The sequence below is a fragment of the Mustelus asterias genome, chromosome 22, assembly GCF_964213995.1.
Source record: "Mustelus asterias chromosome 22, sMusAst1.hap1.1, whole genome shotgun sequence".
NCBI classification, from domain to species: Eukaryota; Metazoa; Chordata; class Chondrichthyes; order Carcharhiniformes; family Triakidae; genus Mustelus; species Mustelus asterias.
In genome coordinates, this window is record NC_135822.1 from 67,672,972 (window position 1) to 67,699,331 (window position 26,360).

The window sequence follows — 26,360 nt, forward strand, 5'->3', positions numbered from 1 at the left end:
CTGCATCGCAGGCGGGATTCTCCGGCCTCCCAGCCCCGTGTTTCCCGCCGGCGAGAGGTGGCGCGTTGTTTGCTGGCGGAGGGATTTTCTGGTCCTGCCGCTGTCAATGTGAATTCCCACTGACGTCACCCCAGGCCGGCGGGAAACCCGTGGGCGGGGGTGCGCTGCCGGCAGGACTGGAGAAACCCGCCTACATTAATGGCCGGAGAATTCCAGCCCTCGTATGTTGCAACAGATTTTTTATTTTTTTATTTTTTTTAATACTTTTCCAATTCAATCAAATCAAACCCAATTCAGAGTCTCAACAAGTTGAGACATTTCAGATCCAGGCTGACAAGACAGGGCGAGCGACCAAACCACCCTGTCCTGGGCCTGATCTACATGAGCCAAGCTGATTGGAGAAGGGGGAGGCCCCCCCCCCCCAAGACCCGAGCCCATCCGCATCCCAGCCAAAAGGCCGAGATGCCGCCCCAAAAAATTGCTTCACATGAAACACATGAAGCCCCAGCGCAACCCAACGACCCCAACCAAGCGCGGCCGACCACGGGCCGCCGACCACACCACACCAACAGATAGTGTTGCAGTAGAGACAGACAGAATTCATGTGGGACTGAGTACAGGACCGGCCAAACAGTCAAGAAGACACATCACCCAGCGTTAAGGTCAGTCTGGAGATGGACAGAGATGGAGTAAGACCTAGGTTACATTCAGTTACCTGTACCCTCGACATATGTATGCAGTTATGACTTATAAATCAAGACTTGTGGTTCATATATTCAAGACTACTTCATGGTGTCCGAAGCAGGACTCTTGGGATATCGAAAGTACTTCATTCTCTGCGATATGCCTTAGGATATCATGAGATCCTGAAATGCGCAAGGTAAATCCAAGTCTTTCTATATGAAGCAACCGAGACTAAAGCACTTAAAGATGTAATTCCTGTCAATTAGACAGCATATGTTGGTAAAATGCAACAATCAGTAATGTTTTGTTAAGAACGAGGTAAATCACCAGGAGAGATACACCCAATCTCAACATAATTAGAAGTGCACTCATGTGTTATTATAACAATCTATAATTAGCTGATGTGAAGCTAATTATTTATAATAAATACCCTTAATAGTTCTGATATTTCAGTTCGAACTTTCAATAGCAAAGTGCTAATGAAATGAAGCATTGTGAATATATAATGACTATGTTTTACTTTTTTAAAAAACCATGCAATTAGATTCCAAAGCTTTAATTATTTACGATTAAAAATATTCTCGACAAACAACATCATTTAATGCTTTTTGAGATCTAATGCCCCGAAGCCAAATCTAAGATCGGATTGATAGCTCAGAAATGACCAAGAACCTCAGTGTATTTTTTGGATTGCTCCTTTGGCTCTGAACTATCAGACCATGAAAGGTCTCTTCGATAAATCCAATTCTCCCCTTCAGTTGACCGCTCAATTTTTCCCGCAACCTGGAGTACATGGAATCCCAAACAAGCAGATCGTAACTTTCCCCGTTCCGCTGCCCACAGAATTTAGAAGTCCCGTCCACTGGAATATTTGGTAGCTCCTACCTGTTTTCTCCTTGATTTACCGCAATATACATTTCCCACGAATTCCCCTCTGGGATGGCCCCCAGCGGAACCAACATACGGATCCCTGATATTAAAAGAAAAACAAATCGTCAGTGTCATGAGCATAAACACGTGAATTTATAAATGTAATTATCATCAATAAATGGGACAAGGGCTGAAGATCTTCGATGGAAGATCAAGGTTATTCACTCTCAACGAAGGTTATTTGAATAGGGAATGGTTGGAAAGGTAGATAGAACAATATTTATAAAGGAATTGACTGAGTATTGGAAATGATGCTCAATAATTGGCATGGGGAAAGGACAGATATATGAATGGAGAGCTCCGAACTCGAGGCAGTATAGGCATTGATGCAACCAAGCTGTTCCATTCTGTGTTGCAACTTCTCTAATATTTTTTTCATGTGAAGGTTTCAAGGCCGGCTGGCAGTCATGAGGGCCAACAGTTATTTTGCAGCCTGAAATCTGCCTGTTTCACCTCAGCCCACTGACAGAAGAATAAAACGCGTGGGGAGCTCATTCCTTCCAGTCTGATGCCCGTTCAGTGATCTAGATTTGCTTTTGCTCTTCGCCTGCTGCTTTGGTTCCGGGAGTGCCAGGACTTTGGCCCGCCACCTATCTGCTGATGATGGGCCTTGGTGGCAGGTATTGGGGGCCCGCATCAGGGCGAGGCAATGCGTTCGGCCTCGCATACACAATTGAACGAGCACATGAGGGACTCCAGAGAGCCTCAGAGTGCTTGAAGGTGGGATGAAGTTACAGGGCTTATCCAAAGGGGTCAGGTTTGTGACTCTTTGGGTTCTCAGTGTGATTCAGATTTCACAGGGCACAGCTGGAATAGTGTGTGCAGTTCTGGTCACCTCACTATAGGAAGGATGTGATTGCACTGGAGGGGGTACAGAGGAGATTCACCAGGGTGTTGCCTGGGATGGACCATTTGAGCTATAAGGAAAGACTAGATAGGTTTGTTTTCTTTAGAGTAGAGAAGGCTGAGGGGGGACATGATTGAGGTGGATAAGATTATGAAGGGTATGGACAAGGTAGGTCGGAAGTAGCTGTTCCTCTTGGTTGAGGGGTCAATCACGAGGGGGCATAGTTTTAGGGTGAGGGGCAGGAGATTCAGAGGGGACTTGAGAAAAAAGCTTTTTCACTCAGAGGGTGGTGGGAATCTGGAATGCACTGCCTGGGAAGGTAGTGGAGGTGGGAAACTTTATAACCTTTAAAAAATTTTTGGATGAGCACTTGAAATATCATAACATTCAGGAAATGGGATAAGTGCAGGAAAATGGGATCAGCATGAATTTAGTGGTAGAAGTTTACTTATTCGTCACAAGTAAGGCTTACATTAACACTGCAATGAAGTTACTATGAAATTCCCCTAGTCGTCACACTCCGGCGCCTGTTCGGGTACACTGAGGGAAATGTAGCACGGTCAATGCACCTAACCAGCACGTCTTTGGGACTGTGGGAGGAAACCGGAGCACCCGGAGGAAACCCACGCAGGCACGGGGAGAACGTGCAAACTCCGCACAGACAGTGACCCAAGCCGAGAATCGAACCCGGGTCCCCTGGTGCTGAGAGGCAGCAGTGCCGCCCCGGTGGTTATTGTCGGTGCAGGCCTGATGGGCCGAAGGGCCTTTACTACGCTGTACGACGATGGCATCTACTCAAAGAGAAGTAGAAATTGTGATAGTGGACTTCTGGTTGCCATTGGATATTCATTACAAATGCTGCACCCATGGGTTGTCAGCCCAGCAAGGTCATTTCTGCCGTGTCACAGAATAATAAATCGCTTTACAAAGTACAGTTCTGTAATCTCACTGTGCTGAGTGCACAATGGAGGTCTTTTCTTTCCCGATCTCTGGTGTATCCAGAAAAGGAAAAGCACGGTAGCACAGTGGTTAACACTGCTGCTTCACAGCTCCAGGGGCCTGGGTTCGATTCCCGGCTCGGGACACTGTCTGTGTGGAGTTTGCACATTCTCCTCGTGTTTGCGTGGGTTTCCTCCAGGTGCTCCGGTTTCCTCCCACAGTCCAAAGATGTGCGGGTTAGGTTGATTGGCCAGGTTAAAAATTGCCCCTTAGAGTCCTGAGATGCGTAGGTTAGAGGGATTAGCGGGTAAATATGTGGGGGTAGGGCCTGGGTGGGATTGTGGTCGGTGCCGACTCGATGGGCCGAATGGCCTCCTTCTGCACTGGAGGGTTTCTATGATTCTATGATTCACAGGTCAGAAACATTTTGGCCATCGGTGGTGGAAAATACCAAGACGAGGTGGAACTGAGAGATTTCTCCCCTGTTGGTGTGGGAGTAAATGCTAAAATATTGGAAATTTTCCGGACTGTAGAGTCCATACATTTTGTGAAAGGGAGAACTGTACTGACACTTTGAATCATAAAGTCAAGAATCCCTACAGTGCAGAAGGAGGCCATTTGGCCCATCCAGCCACAACAATCCCACCCAGGCAGGATTGCCCCTTCTAACTCACAGAATAAATATTTCAAGACCTCGTCACTTACCTGAATGACTGGTAAAATTGGGAGGTTGCAAATAGGGTTGGGTGGGGCATTGAGTGTCTTTGGTTCACCCAATTCTTTGCTTTTTCTTCACCCTATACAACATTAAGGTTAATTGAGTTGAATTTGTGGGCATTGGGTGTGAGTCTCGGAACATTGAGGTTCTGTGAAGGAAACTGACATGCATTTTTCTACTCCTTGATTGGAAAACTGATGCATGGGATAACTTTTCAGCGGAGACCTGCTTTCATCCAACCTGTCCCACAGATCCTGCCACAAACAAGAATGGGACTCATTCTGGCGCCTGTCTGCCTACAATAGGCATCAGGTCAGGTCCCTGAAATGGTTAACAAAGGGCACAACGCCTGCTGGAGGACCCAGCTTCTCAGTTAATCATTGATGAGCAGAGCAACTCACGGTAGATTTATTTGTGAATGAAGAAAAACCCTCTGTAGTGACAGGAGGAGAAGATGTGCTTTCCCAGGCTTATCTTTCACTGCTTTCCCCTGGTCACATTCCCCCCACACCCCTCGGTCCCTCCAGGAACGTAGAATGGAATAGAATCCCTACAGTGCAGAAGGAGGCCATTCGGCCCATCGAGTCTGCACCGACCACAATCCCATCCAGGCCCTAACCCCATACATTTCTCCTAGCTAGTCCTCCTGACACTATGGGGCAATTTACCACAGCCAATCCACCAATCCGCACATCTTTGGGCTGTGGGAGGAAACCGGAGTACCCGGTGGAAACCCATGCAGACATGGGGGGAACGTGCAGACTCCACACAGACAGTGACCCAAGCCAGGAATCGAACCTGGGTCCCTGGCGTTGTGAGGCAGCAAGTGCTAACCACTGTGCCACTATGCCGCCCTTAGCTGGAGACAACTGGCCCACAAAGTGAAGAGCAGAGCACAAGAAGGAGACGTGACAGCTGTCAGCAGCTCAACTGAGTTGTTTATGCTCTTGGGGCTACAAGACTATGTCGGAGGCTGGGAACATCTGTGCTGAGTAACTCACCTCCTGACTCCACAGAGCCTGTCCACAGTCTACAAGGCACAAGTCAGGAGTGTGATGGAACACTCTCCACTTGCTGGATGGGTGCAGCTCCAGCAAGGCTCCAGAATCGCAACACCATCCAGGAAAAAGCAACCCGCTTGATTGGCACCCCACGAACCATCTTAAACATTCATTCATCTCCTACACCGGTGCGCAAAGGCAGCAGAGCATTCCATCTACAAGTTTTTTAAAAAGTTTATTTATTAGTCACAAGTAAGGCTTACATTAACACTGCAATGAAGTTACTGTGAAATTCCCCTAGTCGCCACACTCTGGCGCCTGTTTGGGTACACTGAGGAAGAATTTAGCATGGCCAATGCACCTAACCAGCACATGGGAGGAAACCAGAGCACCCGGAGGAAACCCACGCAGACACGGGGAGAATGTGCACACTCCGCACAGACAGAGACCCAAGCCGGGAATCGAACCCGGGTTCCTGGTGCTGTGAGGCAGCAGTGCTAACCACTGTGCCACCGTGCCGCAAGATACACTGCGGGAACTCATCAAGTCTCCTGTCCTGTGACAGCAACTTCCGAACGTACGACCACCACCACCTCAGGGAACAAGGGCAGCAGAGGGATGGGGACATCACCAACTGCAAGTTCCTCTCCAAACCACACATCGTCCTGATTTGGAAACATATCGCCCGTCCCTTCACTGCGGCTGGATCAAAATCCTGGAAACTCTCACCCTAACAGCACTGTGGGTGTACCGACACCACATGGACTGCAGAGGTTCAAGAGGGTGGCTCAACAACACCCACTGAAGGGCAACGAGGATGGAGATTAAATGCTAGCCTAGCCAGCAACACCCCCATGAAGGAGGAAAAGAAAGTGAGGCTTGAGAACCAACTGCGGGCCGTCCTCAGTTTGATTTTGATTTGATTTGATTTATTATTGTCACATGTATTAGCATACAGTGAAAAGTATTGTTTCTTGTGCGCTATACAGACAAAGCATACCGTTCATAGGGAAGGAAATGAGCGAGTGCAGAATGTAGTGTTAGTGTAATGTAGTCATAGCTAGGGTGTACAGAAAGATCAACATAATGCAAGGTAAGTCCATTCAAAAGTCTGACACCAGCAGGCAAGAAGCTGTTCTTGAGTCGGTTGGTACGTGACCTCAGACTTTTGTGTCTTTTTCCTGACGGAAGAAGGTGGAAGAAAGAATGTCCGGGGTGCGTGGGATCCTTAATTATGCTGGCTGCTTTTCCCGAGGCAGCGGGAAGTGTAGACAGAGTCAATGGATGGGAGGCTGGTTTGCGTGATGGATTGGGCTACATTCACGTCCCTTTTGTAGTTCCTTGCGGTCCTGGGCAGAGCAGGAGCCATACCAAGCTGTGATACAACCAGAAAGAATGCTTTCCATGGCGCATCTGTAAAAGTTGCCCACACAGCAATCAGTTCAGGACTGGGAGCTGGCTAATCTGTACATTTCTGCACAAGAGAGAAAAAAGAGTTTTCTGCCATCATGTTCATAATATTCCTGTTTTAAACATTACCTGTGTTTTGACAGCAGCAGCACAATGGGAAAAATAGTTTGCACCTATTTCCATTATGAAAGCAATTTTGGGTTGCTTTCATTCTCAGAGGACAGGCTCATGAAATAACTACCTTTGTGCAGCAAATAGTCCCGATGGACTGCTATAAAACACTGTGATTGAAAAATGCCGCAGAGATGTGTTGCTTTTCTGTGATGTGATATTGTACAGCATAAACTGAAGCCTTTCTTACACTACATGATTGACAGGGTGGAAAAGATCAATTCATAAACCCGTGGTCCAGATTTGTGTTCCGTGTTGCCGTTTAAATAAATCTTTTCAAGCTAAAATGGAGAATCTTGGCTTCATTGTTAGAGACTCCCCGCTACTGACCGAGATGTGAATTCCAGCAACTGGAATGGCCAATATTGAGCAAAAGCCCCAAGCTAAAGTGTTTCTCGAAGGTTTGAGAAGTTTTAGCATCTTATTTATTCTAGGTTTTGGTCTTAGGTTTCGCACGTGCCTCTTTGTTGCATTGATCCTTGGGCTGGATTTATCCCCCATCTCATAACGGGACACCAGTTGTTGCAATATTCTCTTGGATGAAACTCAAACAGGATTGCGGGCTGCCTCAGGAGTCATAGAATCCCTGCAGTGCAGAAGGAGGCCATTCAGCCCATTGATCCTGCACCGACAACAATCCCACCCAGACCCTATCCCAGTAATCCCATGTATCGTCCTTGACTAAGGGGGAATTTAGCATGGCCAATCAACCTAGCCCGCACATCTTTGGGGTGTGGGAGGAAACCGGAGCATGCGGAGGAAACCCACGCAGACACGGGGAGAATGTGCAGACTCCACACAGAAAGTCACCCGAGCCGGGAATTGCACCCGGGTCCCGGGAGGCAGCAGTGTTAACCACTGTTTCAACATGCCACCATCCCCCACCTTTGGAGTCTTCAGAGTTATGCTTGACTGGCTGTACAGTGGTTAGCACTGCCATCTCACAGCGCCAGGGACCCAGATTCGATTCTGGCCTCGGGTCACTGTCTGTGTGGCGTTTGCATGTTGTCCCCATGTCTGCGTGTGTTTCCTCCGGGTGCTCCAGTCTCCTCCCACAGTCCAAAGATGTGCCGGTCAGGTGGATTGGCCATGCGAACTTGCCCCTTAGTGTCCAAAGACATGTAGATTGGGGCGATTAGTGTGTGATAAATGTGTGGGGTTACGGGTTGTTATGGTTCAGTTCAGAAACTCCAAAGTGTTTAATGGATTCCGCCAGGATCATAAGTTCCGCACCTTGAATTTGGCTAGAATAAGCATGATAGGCTTCACTTCAGGTATGATTCAAATGACCCACTAGGGAGCTTTTATTATACAAAGTTTATTTCAGAATATAGTTAGCATGTATGGAAAGAAAATTAGCAATAACTTTTATCAGTTTCAAATAAAAACAAAACAACCACGATAATGTATAACCCTCAACAAATATATCTAAAATGTTCCAAACAAAATCCTTGCCATAGATAAAACCCTTTAAACAGGTTCAACACAGCCCAGTCACATGAGACTGGAATTAGTCCTTTGGTTGGAGAATTAAACTCTCAGTCTTGTAGGTGCTAGTGGTCCTCTTGACACACCCAGAACAGTTTGAAGTCAGAACAGCTTCCCAGAACCCCAGGGTAGGGCTCTGGTCAAGCCACCAACAATAGATTCCCCCCTTCAGGAAGGCAAGAGCTTACTTTCAGATGACCCAAACCAGGGAGAGAGAGAGAGAGACTTCTTTTCAGCTTGCTGTCCCTTCTAAAACTTAACTGTAACTGCAGCCAAACAGAAATTGAAACCTTAAACGCACTGGAAATGAAAACAAAACTGTCCAAAAACAGATGACCGCCCTCCTAAGAATGCAGGGGATTGTAAAACAACCCAGAGTTAAAATAAACAGATCCCATTTAAGCTATTGAAACAGCAATAAAAGGACATCTCCAGTCAAGTTGGTAACAAATAACTTCAGCTGAGGCTTTGAGCTAAGAAAACACTGAAGCTGCGAGGGGGGGTAGGGTCGGGTGGTGATGCTGCTTACTGTAAACTGCCTCTAGTCAGATGAGAGGCAAGGCTAAGACATCCTTGTGCGTTTCTCAGCAAGAAGTTTCAAGCCTGTCTTCCCTTTCTCTCAGAGCCAGGAATTGGTGCAGGTGGAAAGGCCTAACAGGACACGGAGAAGGCACCCCCCAGCAACAAGTGTGAAAGATTCTCTGAGTAACTCGTCCACACGTGTCCAAAGATGCGCGGCTTAGGTTGGTTGGCCGTGTTAAATTGACCTAGTGTCAGGGGAGGAGCAGGGTAAATATGTAGGGTTATGGTGGTAGGGCCTGGGTGGGATTGTGGTCGGTGCAGACTCGATGGGCCGAATGGCCTCCTTCTGCACTGTAGGGATTCTGTGATTCTGTGATAAATGATCATAAAGGTAACAGAGATGAAATCAATATTAAAGTATGGGCAGAGGAATACCATCTGAATGCATCACGCATTCATTCAGAGCACCAACAGTTATTTGCTGGGTCATAATGCTGAATTATGAGATTGCCTCAAAGGGAACATAAAAACAGCGCTGGAAAAAACGCAGCCACTCTGCTCTGAGCGCTACTTCTGATAAAATTGTATTTCAGAATGCACCTCAGATTTTACAAGGAGTAGCATGGCAACAGAAACATCTCTGTGCATACACAATCTCATTGAAACACAGCAACCCAAGGATACTTTCTCGCTGACAAGAAGTTGCCATCAATGTCACAAGTAACCGAAGCCGCTGCCGGATTGGGAAAGATGCAACGATGAAGAGTTAGGAACGCAGGTAACTCATCCAAAGATGTGCAGGTTGGGTGGATTGGCCATGCTAAATTGTCCTTTAGCGTCCCAAGATGTTAGCTTAGCGGCGGGGTGGGGGCGAAATGGAGATTAACAGGGTAAATGCATGGGGTTACGGGGAATAGGGCCTGGGTAAGATGTTCTTGTTAGAGAGTCAGTGCAGACTCGATGGGCTGAATGGCCTCTTTCTGCACTGTAGAGATTCTATGATTCTCTGATTAGAACTCAACCAGACTGACTTCTCAACTGCCCTGTGCTTTGACATCAAGACCAACAATATACAAGAGAAAGCCCGCAAACAGATTGCCTCTAATTGTGGAATTTTTCTCTGTAATAGCAGTTAAGGCAATTGTTGCTTTCCAAATTCCAGGCGTTGACCGAAAATTTGCTTTCCCCATCTCACTGGAAGTGAAGTAACTACCACCTGAGGGCTTCAACAATCTCTCAATCTCAGTCAGAGTTCTGCCTTTTAAACCTCAAGAGATGATACTTCTTCCAAAGCTAAATAAATGATTAGCTTTAGTTATAAACTGGATCTTATACCTGAGGGCTCACACCACCATGGTAGAAGCTCATCAATATCCATTCTTCTAGCAGACATGTCGTGGTGAATCTCTGGGGTGAAGGTGGAATCTGTGCACGGAGACAGTGTTCAAGTTTCTTTTCTTTTGGTCTGGTTTGCTGATGTATTTACAGGGACAACAGTAACGTATATTTTCTTCAAGCGGGAAGAGAACCCATTGCCTTCCACAGAATGGGAAACAGAAAAGCTAACACAACTTTGCAGCACCTCTCCAGCACATTAAATCTCAAGAACTCCTGGAAATGGTTAAAGGGACAAAAAAAAACTGGACCTCGTATTTGATTTGATTTATTATTGTCACGTGTATTAGCATATAGTGAAAAGTATTGTTTCTTGCGCGCTATACAAAGCATACTGTTCATAAAGAAGGAAAGGAGAGAGTGCAGAGTGTAGTGTTACAGCCATAGCTAGGGTGTAGAGAAAGACCAACTTAATGCAAGTTAAGTCCATTCAAACGTCTGATGGCAGCAGGGAAGAATTGAACCATGGTTAGAGAGTTTAAAAGAGTTTGAGTGAAGTTTTAGAATGAGTAAAAGATAGGATTGGAAGGTATGCTGGGCACAGCTTGCAAGAAGTAATTTGATTTATTATTGTCACATGTATTAACATATAGTGAAAAGTATTGTTTCTTGTGCGCTATACAGACAAAGCATACCATTCATAGAGAAGGAAAGGAGAGAGTGCAGAATGTGGAGTTACGGTCATAGCCAGGGTGTAGAGAAAGATCAACTTAATGTGAGGTAGGTCCATTCAAAAGCCTAACAGCAGCAGGGAAGAAGCTGTTCTTGAGTCAGTTGGTACGTGACCTCAGACTTTTGTATCTTTTTCCCTGATGGAAGAAGGTGGAAGAGAGAATGCCCGGGGTGCATTCTTTGATTATGCTGGCTGCTTTTCTGAGGCAGCGGGAAGTGCAGACAGTGTCAATGGATGGGAGGCTGGTTTGCGTGATGGACTGGGCTACATTCACGATCCTTTTGTAGTTCCTTGTGGTTTTGGGCAGAGCAGGAGCCATACCAAGCTGTGATACAACCAGAAAGAATGCTTTCTATGGTGCATCTGTAGAAGTTGGTGAGAACTGTAGCAGACATGCCAAATTTTCTTAGCGAGAAATTAGCAGCATTGGTGGGCTTTCTTAACTATAGCGTCGGCGCGGAGGGACCAGGACACATTGTTGATGATCTGGACACCTAAAATCATTTCCTTTATTTCGAATTCAAGCTGCTTTAATTTTTTTTCATGTTCAAGCTGTTTCATTTGTAATTGAATTCTAGCCATTTCCAATGATTCCGACTGGGTTTCTGGCAATTTTAAATCCTGAACTGTCACCACAGTTATCTCCCCCTTCCTTCCTTCCTTTCTCATTTTTTGACAGAATTCCAATCAAGCGTTTCTCATCTTCCGCGACCTTTTGTTACATTTCTGCGTCTTTCCATCGCCGCAAGTGTGAGCAAAGTGCAGTATTCATGAAAAGATGTCGTGATAATGCACACAGTTAACGTTATGACTTCTCCGAGCAAGTAACCCATCCAAATTCATTGTGTATGGATGTCAGTGCAAAGGATGTCAACTGGCATCTTTTGTAACAATGTCACTGGCTGTCAAACTAGAAGAAACAGAATGTTTCGGCTCTTCACAGTTGAATTTCAAGTGGGTTATAAACTGATCTCACTGAATTGTGCAGACAGGAGCTGCAATATACTGGCAGAGGTAGGTGAGTAGAATAAGCCTTAATGATTCCAGTAATTACACTGAGAAACTCTTCCTATTAAACCACTTCAGGGAAAAGAAAACACACACTGTGAAGATTCCCTTGCCCTCTTTTTTTTAATTGATAGGATGTGCGCATCATTGGCTGGGCCAGCATGTATTGTCCATCCCTAATTGCCCTTGAAGTAACTGGCTTGCCACACCATTCCTGAGGGGCAGTTAAGCCTGTAGGTCTGCTCACCGGTAGACCAGACCTGAGGGTCATAAGAACATAAGAACATAAGAAATAGGAGCAGGAGTAGGCCATCTAGCCCCTCGAGCCTGCCCCGCCATTCAATAAGATCATGGCTGATCTGACGTGGATCAGTACCACTTACCCGCCTGATCCCCATAACCCTTAATTCCCTTACCGCTCAGGAATCCATCCATCCGCGCTTTAAACATATTCAGCGAGGTAGCCTCCACCACCTCAGTGGGCGGAGAATTCCAGAGATTCACCACCCTCTGGGAGAAGAAGTTCCTCCTCAACTCTGTCTTAAACCGACCCCCCTTTATTTTGAGGCTGTGTCCTCTAGTTTTAACTTCCTTACTAAGTGGAAAGAATCTCTCCGCCTCCACCCTATCCAGCCCCCGCATTATCTTATAAGTCTCCATAAGATCCCCCCTCATCCTTCTAAACTCCAACGAGTACAAACCCAATCTCCTCAGCCTCTCCTCATAATCCAAACCCCTCATCTCCGGTATCAACCTGGTGAACCTTCTCTGCACTCCCTCCAATGCCAATATATCCTTCCTCATATAAGGGGACCAATACTGCACACAGTATTCCAGCTGCGGCCTCACCAATGCCCTGTACAGGTGCATCAAGACATCCCTGCTTTTATATTCTATCCCCCTCGCAATATAGGCCAACATCCCATTTGCCTTCTTGATCACCTGTTGTACCTGCAGACTGGGCTTTTGCGTCTCATGCACAAGGACCCCCAGGTCCCTTTGCACGGTAGCATGTTTTAATTTGTTTCCATTGAGATAGTAATCTCAAAAGAGTCTGGCTTCACATGTAGACCAGGGCTGGGAGTTTTTCACCCATTGACGCTGGCAGGATTGTTTGGTCCCGCTGCGGTGAACGGAGATTTGGCCGAGCGTCATATTCTCCGCCCTCGCATATGCAGTGGCGGCGGGACGTGAATGCCCGGAACATTCCAACCCAGATCGGGTAAAGATGGCAGATTTCCTTCCCTAAAGGACATTGAACAAAGTCTAAAGTTTAAACTTCAGTGGACCAGATGGGTTTTCACAACAATCGACAATGGTTTCATTGTCATCATGAGACAAAGAGGACAAAGTACAGGAACACCCAAGCCTGAGCCGATCATGATGCCTGCCTAAACTAAAACCGTATGCACTTACAGAGTCCGTATCCTTCCATTCCCATCCCATTCATATATCCGTCTAGATGCCCCTTAAATGCCGCTATCGTACCAGCTCCCACCACCTCCCCGGGCAGCGCGTCCCAGACATTCACCACCCTCTGTGTAAAAAACTTACCTCGCACATCTCCTCTAAACTTCTCCCCACGCACCTTAAACCTATGTCTCCAAGTGCTTGACTTTTCTACCCGAGGAAAGAGCATCTGACTATCCACTCTGTCCATGCCACTCATAAAACCTCTATCAGGGTCACCCCTCAACCTCCGTCATTCCAGTGAGAACAAACCGAGTTTATCCAACCTCTCCTCGTGGACCTTGTTGTTCATTCTAGATTTTTATGCAATTCAGACTTTACCATCTGCTGTGGTGGGATTCGAACCCAGGTGCAGAGAGCATCCCTGGATTACTAGCCCAGTGACAATACCACTATGCCTCCGCGTAGTAGGCTCTTTTATCCCACATCAGCACCTATCCCGACCACTGCTGTGTAAATGGGTGACAATGGACAAGGTTCAGGGTCGGCTTGATGTTAATGTTTGCTGTTATGTTCTAAAAAGAGTTAAGTTATTGAACTGGTTTTTAAACATCAATGCGGTGGACTTGTTTTTTTTAAGTTAAAGTAGATGATATTTGAAAGGTGTAAACAGGGCAAGGTTAAAAGCTGATGACAGACATTAATTCACCAACAATTTTTTTTTGCTTGGGGAGGCAATGGCCTGGTGGTATTAACACACGACTATTAATCCAGAAATTCAGCTAATATTCTGGGGACCCGGATTCGAATCCCGCCACGGCAGATGGTGGAATTTGAATTCAATAAAAGAAACTGGAATTAAGAACCAAAAGATGGCCATGAAACCATTGTTCTAAAAACCCATCTGGTTCACTAATGCCCTTTAGGGAAGGAAATCCCTTGTACAAGACATTGGTAAGGCCACACTTGGAATACAGTGTGCAATTCTGGTCACCCTATTATAGAAAGGATATTATTAAACTAGAAAGAGTGCAGAAAAGATTTACTAGGATGCTACTGGGACTTGATGGTTTGAGTTATAAGGAGAGGCTGGATAGACTGCGACGTTTTTCCTCTGGAGCGTAAGAGGCTGAGGGGTGACCTTATAGAGGTCTATAGAATAATGAGGGGCACAGGTCAGCCAGATAGTCAATATCTTTCCCTAAAGGTAGGGGAGTCTAAAACTAGAGGGCATAGGTTTAAGGTGAGAGGGGAGAGATACAAAAGTGTCCAGAGGGGCAATTTTTTCACACAGAGGGTGGTGAGTGTCTGGAACAAGCTGCCAGAGGTAGTAGTAGAGGCGGGTACAATTTTGTCTTTTAAAAAGCATTTAGATAGTTACATGGGTACGATGGGTATAGAGGGATCTGGGCCAAATGTGGGCAATTGGGATTAGCTTAGGGGTTTTAAAAGAAAAGGGCGGCATGGACAAGTTGGGCCGCAGGGTCTGTTTCCATGCTGTAAACCTCTATGATTCTATGACTCTATCTGCCATCCTTTTCCAGTCCGGCCTACCTGTGACTCCAGGGCCACAGCAATGTGGCTGACTCTCAACTGCCCTCTGAACAAGGGCAACTAGAGCTGGGCAATAAATGCTGGCCAGCCAGCGACGCCCAGGTTTCACGAATGAATTAAAACAAATGAGAACATGACATGGTCGGACACAGGACCAGATGGTCAGGAGACAGCTAATACAAAGAGGAAATGTACAGAACAGGTAAAGTGGCGAATGATGGACCAGAGGCAGAACAATGAACAACAGATAGTTAATGCTGTGGAATGGTATTGAAATGAAACATAACAAACGTTACTTTATGAGGTGCTCTCAAGAGCCAGTGTAATCAAATTGAACTAGATTTGGGTAAAACACGTAGATAGCATCACATTAGTAGGGCATATATAATCCAATATAAGATGCAACACCCTGTTGGGACATCAACATAGTCTGGCTAACGTTCACATTAAGTGAGTATAAAGTCCTAGCTTGCAACTTTGCTGATGAGTCCCTGACATGTAAGTTACTAACGGTACCAGCTTGCATGTATTGTATTATATTATGTTTTGTGAATAAAGGAGGTCCAAAGTTTCCAAGCGTATGAATTAACCTGTAAAAACCCAATCCTGAACAGTTGAGGGGTCTGTTATATGTATAGAATAGAATCCCTACAGTGCAGATGGAGGCCATTTGGCCCATCAAGTCTGCACCTACTCTCTGACAGAGCATTTAACTCACCTCGCACTATCCTCTTAACCCCACACATTTAATCCCTCTAACCTACACATCTTGGAACACTAAGGGGCAAATTTAGCATGGCCAATCCACCTAACCTGCCCATCTTTGGAGTGTGGGAGGAAACTGGAGCACCCGGAGGAAACCCAAGCAGACACGGGGAGAATGTGCACACTCCACACAGACACTCACCCAAGGCTGGAATCGAACCCAGGTCCCTGGTGCTCTGAGGCAGCAGTGCTGACCACTGTGCCACCTTTATAATTGCTACAATGCTCACATATTTATCTTTCTATTAGCTGAACTCCTGGGGATGACACGGTGGCACAGTGGTTAGCACTGCTGCCTCACAGTATCAGGGACCCAGGTTCAATTCTGGCCTCACGTCGCTTCTGTGTGGAGTTTGCACATTCTCCCCGTGTCTGCATGGGTTTCCTCCGGGTGCTACTGTTTCCTCCCACAGTCTAAAGATGTGCGGGTTGGATTAATTGGCCATGCTCAATTGACCCCAGTGTTAGGGGATTAGCAGGGTAAATACATGGGGTTGCAGGGATAGGGCCTGGGTGGGATTGTGGTTGGTGCAGACTCGATGGGCCAAATGGCCTCCTTCTCCACTGTAGGGATTCTATGATTTCCTCTGTGAACAAAACATTTTGCAGTGTATTGTGTGAACATACATCAGGGTGGGATTTAACTGCCTTGCTCGTCCCGAAACCGAGGTCCATGGACCCTCCCATTGTCTGCCCCTCGCCCTCTCCCAATCCCATGGCAGACGGGAAGGTAAAATTCCAGCAGTCACCCAAGGCTGGAATTGAACCCGGCTCCCTGGCGCTGTGTATTGTCCAGTGAAGAGTAAAGACCCAACGCAATGAAGGAAAATGGAGGGCACGTTAGATCAAACCTGGATGGAGAAGATGAAGAACCCTATGTGTGAAGAAATTGGTTATTTACTTTACCAATCAGTCAGCGAAGAGCTTCCATAAATGAACACATCTTGTGCTGAAATGAGGATTGGGAATCCATATAAAGATCATGCTGGTCTTTGAGAATTAAATATCAATAGCAGCTGCATCACTTGGATTCACAACACCGACGCAAGCTCGCGATTGAAAATACAAAATCCTCATGCTACCCTGAAAGTAACCACCAAAACAAGCATTTGTAGGTTACATGCTTTATCATCAATTGTGGATTCATGGACAAGGTACAATCAGTGTTACTGCAGAATCATCAAAAAGGCTCCAGAGTGGCAAAAGTAGATACCTCAAAAACTTTCTTTCTATACTAAGTGAGGTTCAGAAAGCCTGTTTAATATCAGGTCAACAATGTTTGATTCATGTGAAAGTGTACATGCTGCTTAAAGTAAGTGTTACACTCCCTATGTGAAAAGAGGGTGGCATTTGTTTCTGGCGGTGGCTCAGAATGGATGAAAACAAATTGGTGGCAATGGGATAGTGTTCAGGGAGCTTTACTCTACATCTAACCCATGTTGTATCCACCCTGGGAGTGTTTGATGGGGGACAGTGTAGAGGGAGCTTTACTCTACATCTAACCCATGTTCTTTCCACCCTGGGAGTGTTTGATGGGGGACAGTGTAGAGGGAGCTTTACTCTACACCTAACCCATGTTGTATCCACCCTAGGAGTGTTTGATACGGATAGTGTAGAAGGAGCTTTAATCTACATCTAACCCATGTTGTATCTACCCTGGGAGTGTTTGATGGGGAACAGTGTTGAGGGAGCTTTACTCTATATCTAACCCCGTGCTATACCTGTCCTGGGAGTGTTTGATGGCGACAGTGTAGAGGGAGCTTTACTCTGTATCTAACCCCGTGCTGTACCTGTCCTGGGAATGATTGATGGGGGACAGTGTAGTGGTAGATTTACTCTCTATCTAACATGCTGTACTTGTCCTGGGAGTGTTTGATGGGGACAGTGTAGAGGGAGATTTACTCTGTATCTAACCCCGTGCTGTACCTGTCCTGAGAGTATTTGATGAGCAGTCATGATGTGGAGATGCCGGCGTTGGACTGGGGTGAACACAGTAAGAAGTCTCACAACACCAGGTTAAAGTCCAACAGGTTTATTTGGTAGCAAATACCATAAGCTTTCAGAGCGCTGCTCCTTCGTCAGATGGAGTGGAAATGTCCACCATGGGACATTTCCTTTGACATTTCCACTCCATCTGACGAAGGAGCAGCACTCCGAAAGCTTATGGTATTTGCTACCAAATAAACCTGTTGGACTTTAACCTGGTGTTGTGAGACTTCTTACAGTATTTGATGTGGACAGTGTAGAGGGAGTTTTACTCTGTATCTAACCCCATGCTGTACCTGTTCTGGGGTGTTTGACAGTGTAGAGGGAGCTTTACTCTGTATCTAACCCCACGCTGTACCTGTCCTGGGAGTGTTTGATGGGGGACAGCATAGAGGGAGCTTTACTCTGTATCTAACCCCATGCTGTCATTGTCCTGGGAATGTTTGATGGGGACAGTGTAGCAGGAGCTTTACTCTGCATCTAAACTCGTGCTATACCTGTCCTGGGAGTGTTTGATGGGGACAGTATAGAGGGAGCTTTACTCTGTATCTAATGTGCTGTGTCTATCCGGGGGAGTGTTTGATGGGGACAATGTAGAGGGTGCTTTACTCTGCATCTAACACCATGAGGTCATTGAACTTGGAGTGTTTGATGGGGGCACTGTAGAGGGAGCTTTACTCTGTATCTAACCCCGTGCTATACCTGTCGTGGGAGTGTTCGATGGGGACAGTGTAAAGGGAGCTTTGCTCTGTATCTCACCCCGTACTGTACTTGTCCTGGGAGTGTTCGATGGGGACAGTGTAAAGGGAGCTTTACTTTGTATCTAACCCTGTGCTGTCCCTGTCCTGGGAGTGTTTGATGGGGACAGTGTAAAGGGAGCTTTACTCTGTATCTAACCCCATGCTGTACCTGTCCTGGGAGTGTTTGATTGCATACTGTGGAGGCAGCTTTTTTTGTATCTAACTCATGCTATGCCCACCTGGGAGTATTTGATAACAGAGGCAGCTTTACTCTATATCTCACCCAGGCCATACCTGCCCAGCACAAGTTTGAAGGGACAATGCAGAGGGAGCTTTACTCTATATTTAACCATCCTCTATCTGACCATTTGTACCTACAATGATGAAAGAAGGAATGGTCCCTTCATCGATGCACCAACACCCTCCATTCTCATTGGCAGAATATTTGGAAAAAATCCAGTTTCTAACCAACAGCTTATTTTGAATTCCTTGAATACAAGCAGCTTTATCTACTGTAATGTTCAGCCCTTCCTGAATACATTTCTGGCTTTTGTGTCTGCACTAGAAATTACATGCACGATTCAGACATTTGCAATAAATTATTTTTTCCCATCAGACGTGCCTGCTGACACACTATCACGCATTTAAATTACAAGACAGAGCTCCATCTTTCCGGTGATGGATTTAACCAGCGCATAATGGGACTCAAATTGTGCACAGCATTCACTGAATGAGCCTTTACAAGATGGTCTCTGAAATACTCTTTCTGAATCAAAAGGCAATGAGCTTTCCCGGCGACAAGGATCAGAGTTAAAAAGTCACAAGTAAAAATTATTGCACATCACTGTTTCACACCCAATGGCAAGGACTTGCCGTGTCTAGTTAGTTTTTGTGAATAAGACATTTACTTTCATTTGCACTTGCAGCGCAGAAAATAAGCATTTGTACTCAGGGTGCCCAAATTATTACAGAGTTATTACATTTCCCAACACAGAAAGAGGCCATTCAGCCCACTGCTGGTTCTTTGCAATGAACGCAGTCTCACCTCTTGGGATTCAGATCCCACAGGACAATTGATGACATGTAAGCTGGGCTTACTAGAAAACACGGCATTGACAGAGGCTACTGCCTCTTAGGTAAGGTAGTTAAACCATTTACTTGATGCACTGAATGCAAAAGATCCCCTGGCACCATTCAAGGGGGAAGAATTCTCCTCCGACAACCCTTCTCCTGACTCACACTGCCACCAAGCGATTGAAAGCTCCTTCATCTCAGTGCAGTTTCTGGGGATCTCTCTGCCGACCCTCTCCCTCTTCACAGCCACTGAATTTGAAAGAAACCAGCAGCTTATTGTGGACGGAGAAAGAACGGCTACAGCAATGATTTCACAACAATAATGGCAATTGTGGCTTTAAAATGGCTATTCTGGCTGAGAGCAAAGCATGCTGGGATTTTTGGCCAACTTATAGATTACAACCAGATGCAGGTTTTAAGAGGCACTGGTCTGGGAGCTATAATCTGAAGCTTCCCAGATAAGGGAGGTTGTTTGCATTAACCGATGACATTATTCTGGCTGCATTTGATTGGCCTAATCGAACGATGCAATTGGGGGTTTCTGATCAATTCATTGGCTGGATGACAGAAAATCCTCCGGAAGCGAGTGGGGAATTGTGGATAAAAAGACATGTGAGTCCTTTGTTTGGCAGCGATAACTCGAAGAGACCAACCATGGCACGAACAAGACCTGTACCCTGAAGGATGCTTCAGAGAACAAGAAGATAGATTCTGCATTGAGGATATTTCTTGACCAAAGTTTTCCTAAACTCAGTAGTATCTATTTTCAGTTAAATAGTTAAAGTTGACGTTCAGTTAAAGTTAATCTGCAGTTTAAGAGTTAAAGTTTAGCTGAAAGTTGAGGTTCCGTTAGAGTTAAAGTTCAGTAAAGAGTTAATGAGTTGCAACTTTTTATGTTCGAGTTGGTACTGGAAGTGTTTGATAAAGAAATGATTGAATTACTGTCCTTGTTTGTCTAATTAAACTGGAATGCTTGGAAGGTGTTTAAATTAAAGTTGTATAACATTATGAAATGCTGTAAGATGTTTCAGACAAGTTCTGGTTAATTTCTGCACTGTCGCAAGAACCCCTCATGACAATTTCTTCAAAAGGAAAAAAAAAATGATTTCACTTAACATTGGGGCAACTTTTAGAAAGTTAAGTTTGTGCAATGTGCTGTCACAAAGGGCCAGCACATTTGGGCCCAGGTTTCGCAGGATAATGAGAATCCATTTGCGACAGGGAAGTTGATGATGACCTCAATTTACATCTCAACTGGGAATCTTGCCTCCTGCTTGGATGTGCTGGATCTTATTGATTTGCAGTCACACGAACCTCTGCCAGACAACATCTCAGCAAAATGAACATTCCTCCTATGTCAGTCCAAAATGATGGTTGACTATTTGAGTGTCGGTAGCGTCACAGCTGAATCTGCCACCTTCCCCATACACATCACCAGATCATGATGCAGCATCCTCCCTGTGTTGGTATTGGGGGAGGACACAGTTGGACTCAAACAGCCTTAACAAGTCAAGTAGTCCTCTTGCAATGGCTATTAATGCTCACACGTGAATCTCCCACCATGAACATTCTGGGGTTTACCCATTGACCAGAAACTGAACTGGACTAGCCATATGGGCGGCATGGTGGGGCAGCACGGTGGCATAGTGGGCGTGACACAGTGGCACAGTGGTTGGCACTGCTGCCTCACAGCGCCAGTGACATGACTTCAAATCCGGCCTCGGGTCACTGTCTGTGTGGAGTCTGCACATTCTCCCCGTGTCTGCATGGGTTTCCCCTGAGTGCTCTGGTTTCCTCCCACAGTCCAAAGATGTGCGGGTTAGGTTGATGGGCCATGATAAATTGCCCCTTAGTGTCAGGGAGACTAGCAGATTAAATATGTGGGGTTACGGGGATAAGTCTTGGGTGGGATTGTGGTCAGTGCGGACTTGATGGGCTGAATGGCCTCCTTCTACTCTGTAGGGATTCTGTAGGGATTCTGTAGGGATTCTATATAAAGACTGTGGCTACAAGAGTAGGTCAGAAGTTGGGAATTCTGCAGTGAGTAACTCACCTCCTGACTCCCGGAAGCCTTTCCACCATCTACAAGGCACAAGTCAGGAGTGTGACAGAATACCCTCCACTTGCCTGAAGAAACACCCGAGAAACACGACACCATCCAGGACAAAGAGCTGCTTGATTGTCACCCCATCCACAAAGATTCGCTTCCTCCACGACCAAAGCACAGTGGTAGCAGTGTATACCTTCTACAAGGTACACTGCAGGAGCTCACCAAAGTTCCTTTAGCAGCATCTTCCAAAGTCATGACCACTACCACCTAAAGTTAAAGTTTACTTATTATTCACAAGTAAGGCTTGCATTAACACTGCAACGAAGTTACTGTGAAATTCCCCTAGTTGCCACATCCCGGCGCCTGTTTGGGTCAATGCACCCTAACCAGCACGTCATTGGGACTGTGGGAGGAAATTGGAGCACCCGGAGGGAACCCACGCAGACACGGGGAGAATGTGCAAACTCCACACAGTGACCCCAAGCCGGGAATCGAACCCGGGTCCCTGGCGCTGTGAGGCAGCAGTGCGAACCACTGAGCTACTGTGCCGCCCTAAGGGCAGCAGACACATGGGAACACTAGCATCTGGATGTTCTCCTCCAAGCCACTAACCATCCTGTCATATCGCCATCCCTTCACTACTGCTGGGTCAAAATCCTGAAACTCCCTCCCGAACAGCACTGTGGGTGTACTTACACCACACGGACTGCAGCGGCTCAAAAAGACAGCTCACGACCACCTTCTCAAAGTCACCTAGGGAAGGGCAATTAATGCTTTGACAAAGGGGTCACCTGGACTCGAAACGTCAGCTCTTTTCTCTCCTTACAGATGCTGCCAGACCTGCTGAGATTTTCCAGCCTTTTCTCTTCTGGCAATAAATGCTGGTCTAGCCAGCGATGCCCAAAATCCCATAAACGTATGAAAAAAGTAACGATTGGGTGAGGTTACGGAGAGAGGGAAGGATATGGAAGCAAGGATGAGAATTTCAAGTTGGAGGCTTTGTTCAGTGGGGAGCCAATGTCGAGCAGCGAGCACAGCCCGTAATTTGTCGATACTGTGATTGTTTTTAAGAGTGCCGTTCTTTCTTTCCGGGAGAAGCAGCGGGTTTCTCAGATCGTGGATGTAAATAAACAGTGTCTGCTCTGAGGCAAGATGCTGTGGTACGTGGAAAGCATTCTAAAATGCAGTCTGTGAAGAACACGAGTCACTTCTTTCTCTTCCAATTATAGCCATACAGATTATTTGTTAACTGTCGGGACCAAATCATTCACTATCTATGTACTTATAAAGGACCATATGCCATATCACGAAAACTAATTCAGCCGCAACAATTCTGTATTCAGCAGCTTTTAACCTGATGGAGCAGATTTCACAAGATTTATTGTGGTGGGAATACAGAATCCTTTCGGAAAATAAAAAGTGCGTTCAACTTAACAAGCCCATCTCTTTGTGATAGATTAACCCACACCCATATCGGTAATCTCACCCTATCGCTCACGCGCTCCCCTCCCCAGCAGTGCAAGGCATCGTCTCTTGAACTCGACCCTGCCGTGGTCAATCTTAATACTTGCCATCCAATGATTGGAATGGACAGTTGGTCAAAATGGTGTCTGGTTGCTTCTCACTGGGTTCCTTGGTGTTCAGCGTGTCCTTTTACCTCCCCCCTAATGTTTCTATTTATCCAGTCGTGGGCTGCGGGTGACACAGGCTGAGGTCCACCCATTTATTGCCCAACCCCCCCCCCCTAATTGCCCTTGGGAAGTTGGTAGTGAACCACTTTCTTAAGCTGCCACCTTCAATCTTTTTCAGGTGCACCCGCAGCGCTGCGAGGGAGGGAGTTTTGGAAGGTCTGATCCAGGAACAGTGAGGGAATGGCGCAATGGTGCGTGACTTGGAGGGGGACATTGAGATGGTGCCCTTGTCCTTCTCGATGGTAGCATTGTGGGTGCCGTAGAAGGAGCCTTGGTGAGCTTAAGTTTTTTTTAAAGTTTATTTATTAGTGTCACAAGTAGGCTTACATTAACACTGCAATGAAGTTACTGTGAAAATCCCCTAGTTGCCACACTCCGGCGCCTGTTCGGGTACACTGAGGAAGAATTTAGCATGGCCAATGCACCTAACCAGTCCATGTTTCGGACTGTGGGAGGAATCCAGAGCACCCGGAGGAAACCCACACAGACCATAAGACATAGAAGCAGAATTATGCCACTCGGCCCATCGAGTCTGCTCCGCCATTCAATTATGGCTGATATTTTTCTCATCCCCCTTCTCCTGCCTTTTCCCCATAACCCCTGATCCCCTGCGGTAGTGCAGACACGGGGAGAACATGTAGACTCCACACCGACAGTGACCCCAAGCCGGGAATCGAACCCGGGTCCCTGGCGCTGTGGGGCAGCAGCGCTAACCACTGTGCCACCGTGCTGCCATTGCAGCACTCCAGCTCAGTGGGTGATCCTTAAATTGAGGGCCCCACGCAAATAGAACAGCTGATTACGGTCGTGATGCAGTCAGTGCAGGGATTACAGGAAATCTGGCAGATTTAAGAATTTACACAATCGCAGGACATCCTAACGCGTTTTACAGCCAGTTAGGTATTTTCCTCATGTGTGATCATTGTCCTCAAATAGAAAATGTAACAGCCAATTTGCAAACAGCAAGATTCCACACACTAACCGTGGGATTAGGGGAGCCGATGGCCAAGTGGTATTATCGCTAGACTATTGATCCAGAAACTCAGCTAATGTTCTGGGGACCCGGGTTCGAATCCCGTCACGGCAGATGGTGGAATTTGAATTCAATCAAAAAAATCTGGATTTAAGAATCTACTGATGACCATGAAACCATTGTCGATTGTCGGGAAAACCCATCTGGTTCACTCATGTCCTTTAGGGAAGGAAATCTGCCGTCCTTACCCGGTCTGGCCTACATGTGACTCCAGGGCCGGAGCAATGTGGTTGACTCTCAACTGCCCTCTGAAATAGCCAAGCAAGACACTCAGTTCAAGGGGAACTAGGGATGGGCAATAAATGCTGGCCCAGCCAGCGACGCCCATGGCCCACGAATGAATTAACCAAAACTAGATCATCTGTTTTAGCGATGTTGGTGAGGGACAAATATTGGTCAGGGCACGGGGAAAATGCCCCTGCACTTCATGTGATCATTCACGTCTACCTGAGAGAGCGGGTCTTAGTTTAACACCTCATTCAAAAGGCAGCACCTCTGACAGTGCAGCACCCTCTCAGTCCTGCACTGTGGCAGTCGGGTCCTGGCCAGAAAATTGGACAGGTAAGTTGAATACTCTCTCAAGGTATCCTTGCGGGACAAAAGGAGCAGCACTAGCCCGTAGGTTCTCACCAGCAAACATTGGTCCTCCCCAGTATGGCATTCCTTTCCGCTTCCCTTTGAAGCAAAGTGCCTTCAGTTCACTTCTTGCCACCACTTATCTGAGCGCTGGGGTTGTTTCCCTTCAGCTGAGTGGCTCCCCCGTCCTGTCAGTCCCTTTTGGATTTGGGCCAAAGTCAGTCTTGAAACGTGGAAACGGGTTCCAGGAGTTAACACCTCCCAGGCCAGTCCCAATGCGGTAGTGCAGACAATGGGAGGGCGCCATCAATTATTTTTAACATCAGACTGGCTCTACAATAGGCGGTGGTTAGACGCAAAAGTAGAGACAACTCTGTTGGTTTCTGAGAATAATGGAAGTCCTGAAGATAGCGACAGGACAAACAGATCTTATTCAGTTTTATTTACAGGGACATGGGCTTAGCAGAGCTCTTGTAGGTAGTGATCTCCCCCTGAGCGAGGAACTCTAGTGTTCAAGTCCTACTTCAGGGGTGCAATCTTACCACCCGTTCATGCCACGCTCCCACAGCAGCGAGGTTGGGGAATTAGGTGGCCAGCCAATCTCTGTTCACTGCGGCAGGATGGGAAAATCCCACCAGTGTGAACAGTGGTAAGACTCTGGCCCAGGATTTGGTGTTCACATAAGAAGTGTTCACGACGCGGTGCAAACAGGTTAATAATCAGACTGCTTATCTTCCCCACTAATCCCCTGAAGGGGAAAGAAGTGTTTGTGCCGATATGAAATGAACCATCTCTGGTGGAAACATGCAGCAGGGCTTGGTTTTGTTGTCTTTGTAGTTTTTCTCCATTTAAATAACACTCTGTTCTTTCGTTCCCCCTTCCAAAACAAACAGCTTCACATTTTCCCACATTATACTCCGTTTGCCAACTTTTTGTCCACTTCCTTAACCCATCAATATCTCTTTGTGAACTGTTTGTTTCCCTCTCGTGACTTGCTCTTCCACTGTCGTCTGCAAATTTGGCTGCAGTACATTCTCTTCCTTCCTCCAGGTCACTGATATATGTTGTAAACAGCTGTGGTCCCAGCACTGATCCCTGTGGAACCCCACTGGTTACAGGTCACCAACCTGAAAAAGAACCCCTGGTCCCCACTCGCTGTTTCCTGCCCATTAACCAATTCTCTATCCAACTGCCTGCAACACCATGGGCTCTCACCTTATGGCTTAACCTTTGTGAGGTATCTTGTCAAACACCTTCTGGAAGTCCAAATACAACACATCTACTAGCCTCTATCCATTCTGGTTGAGACTTCCTTGAAAAACTCCAGTGAACTAGCCAGACACAGTTTCCCTTTCATGAAGCAACGCTGACTCTGCCTGATTAGGTTGTGATTTTCCAAATCATAACCAAAATAACAGCTATAAATTCCTTTAATTGTGCAGTCAAGCACTTTTACATCCTCGCACTGAGACACAATTAAAAGTGTCTTAGCTAAAAATATGAATTGTTGCCGTTTCTAACCTGGTTGATAAGTGAACACAGTAAGAAGTCTCACAACTCCAGGTTAAAGTCCAACAGGTTTATTTGGTAGCAAAAGCCACTAGCTTTCGGAGCGCTGCTCCTTCGTCAGGTGAGTGGGAGTTCTGCTCACAAACAGGGCATATAAAGACACAAACTCAATTTACAAAATAATGG

General features: G+C 46.4%; 1 protein-coding gene across 4 annotated transcripts in view; it reads right to left on the minus strand.

The window, feature by feature from the left end:
• The window catches only part of LOC144510159 (netrin receptor UNC5D-like), a 558,422-nt gene that overhangs the window by 57,009 nt on the left and 475,053 nt on the right, over positions 1-26,360 (minus strand). For all 4 annotated transcript variants that reach the window (XM_078239549.1, XM_078239553.1, XM_078239552.1 and 1 more), the window contains one exon: positions 1,570-1,654. In XM_078239549.1, coding sequence (XP_078095675.1) covers positions 1,570-1,654 — 85 coding nt within the window. The remainder of the gene's footprint in view (positions 1-1,569; positions 1,655-26,360) is intronic.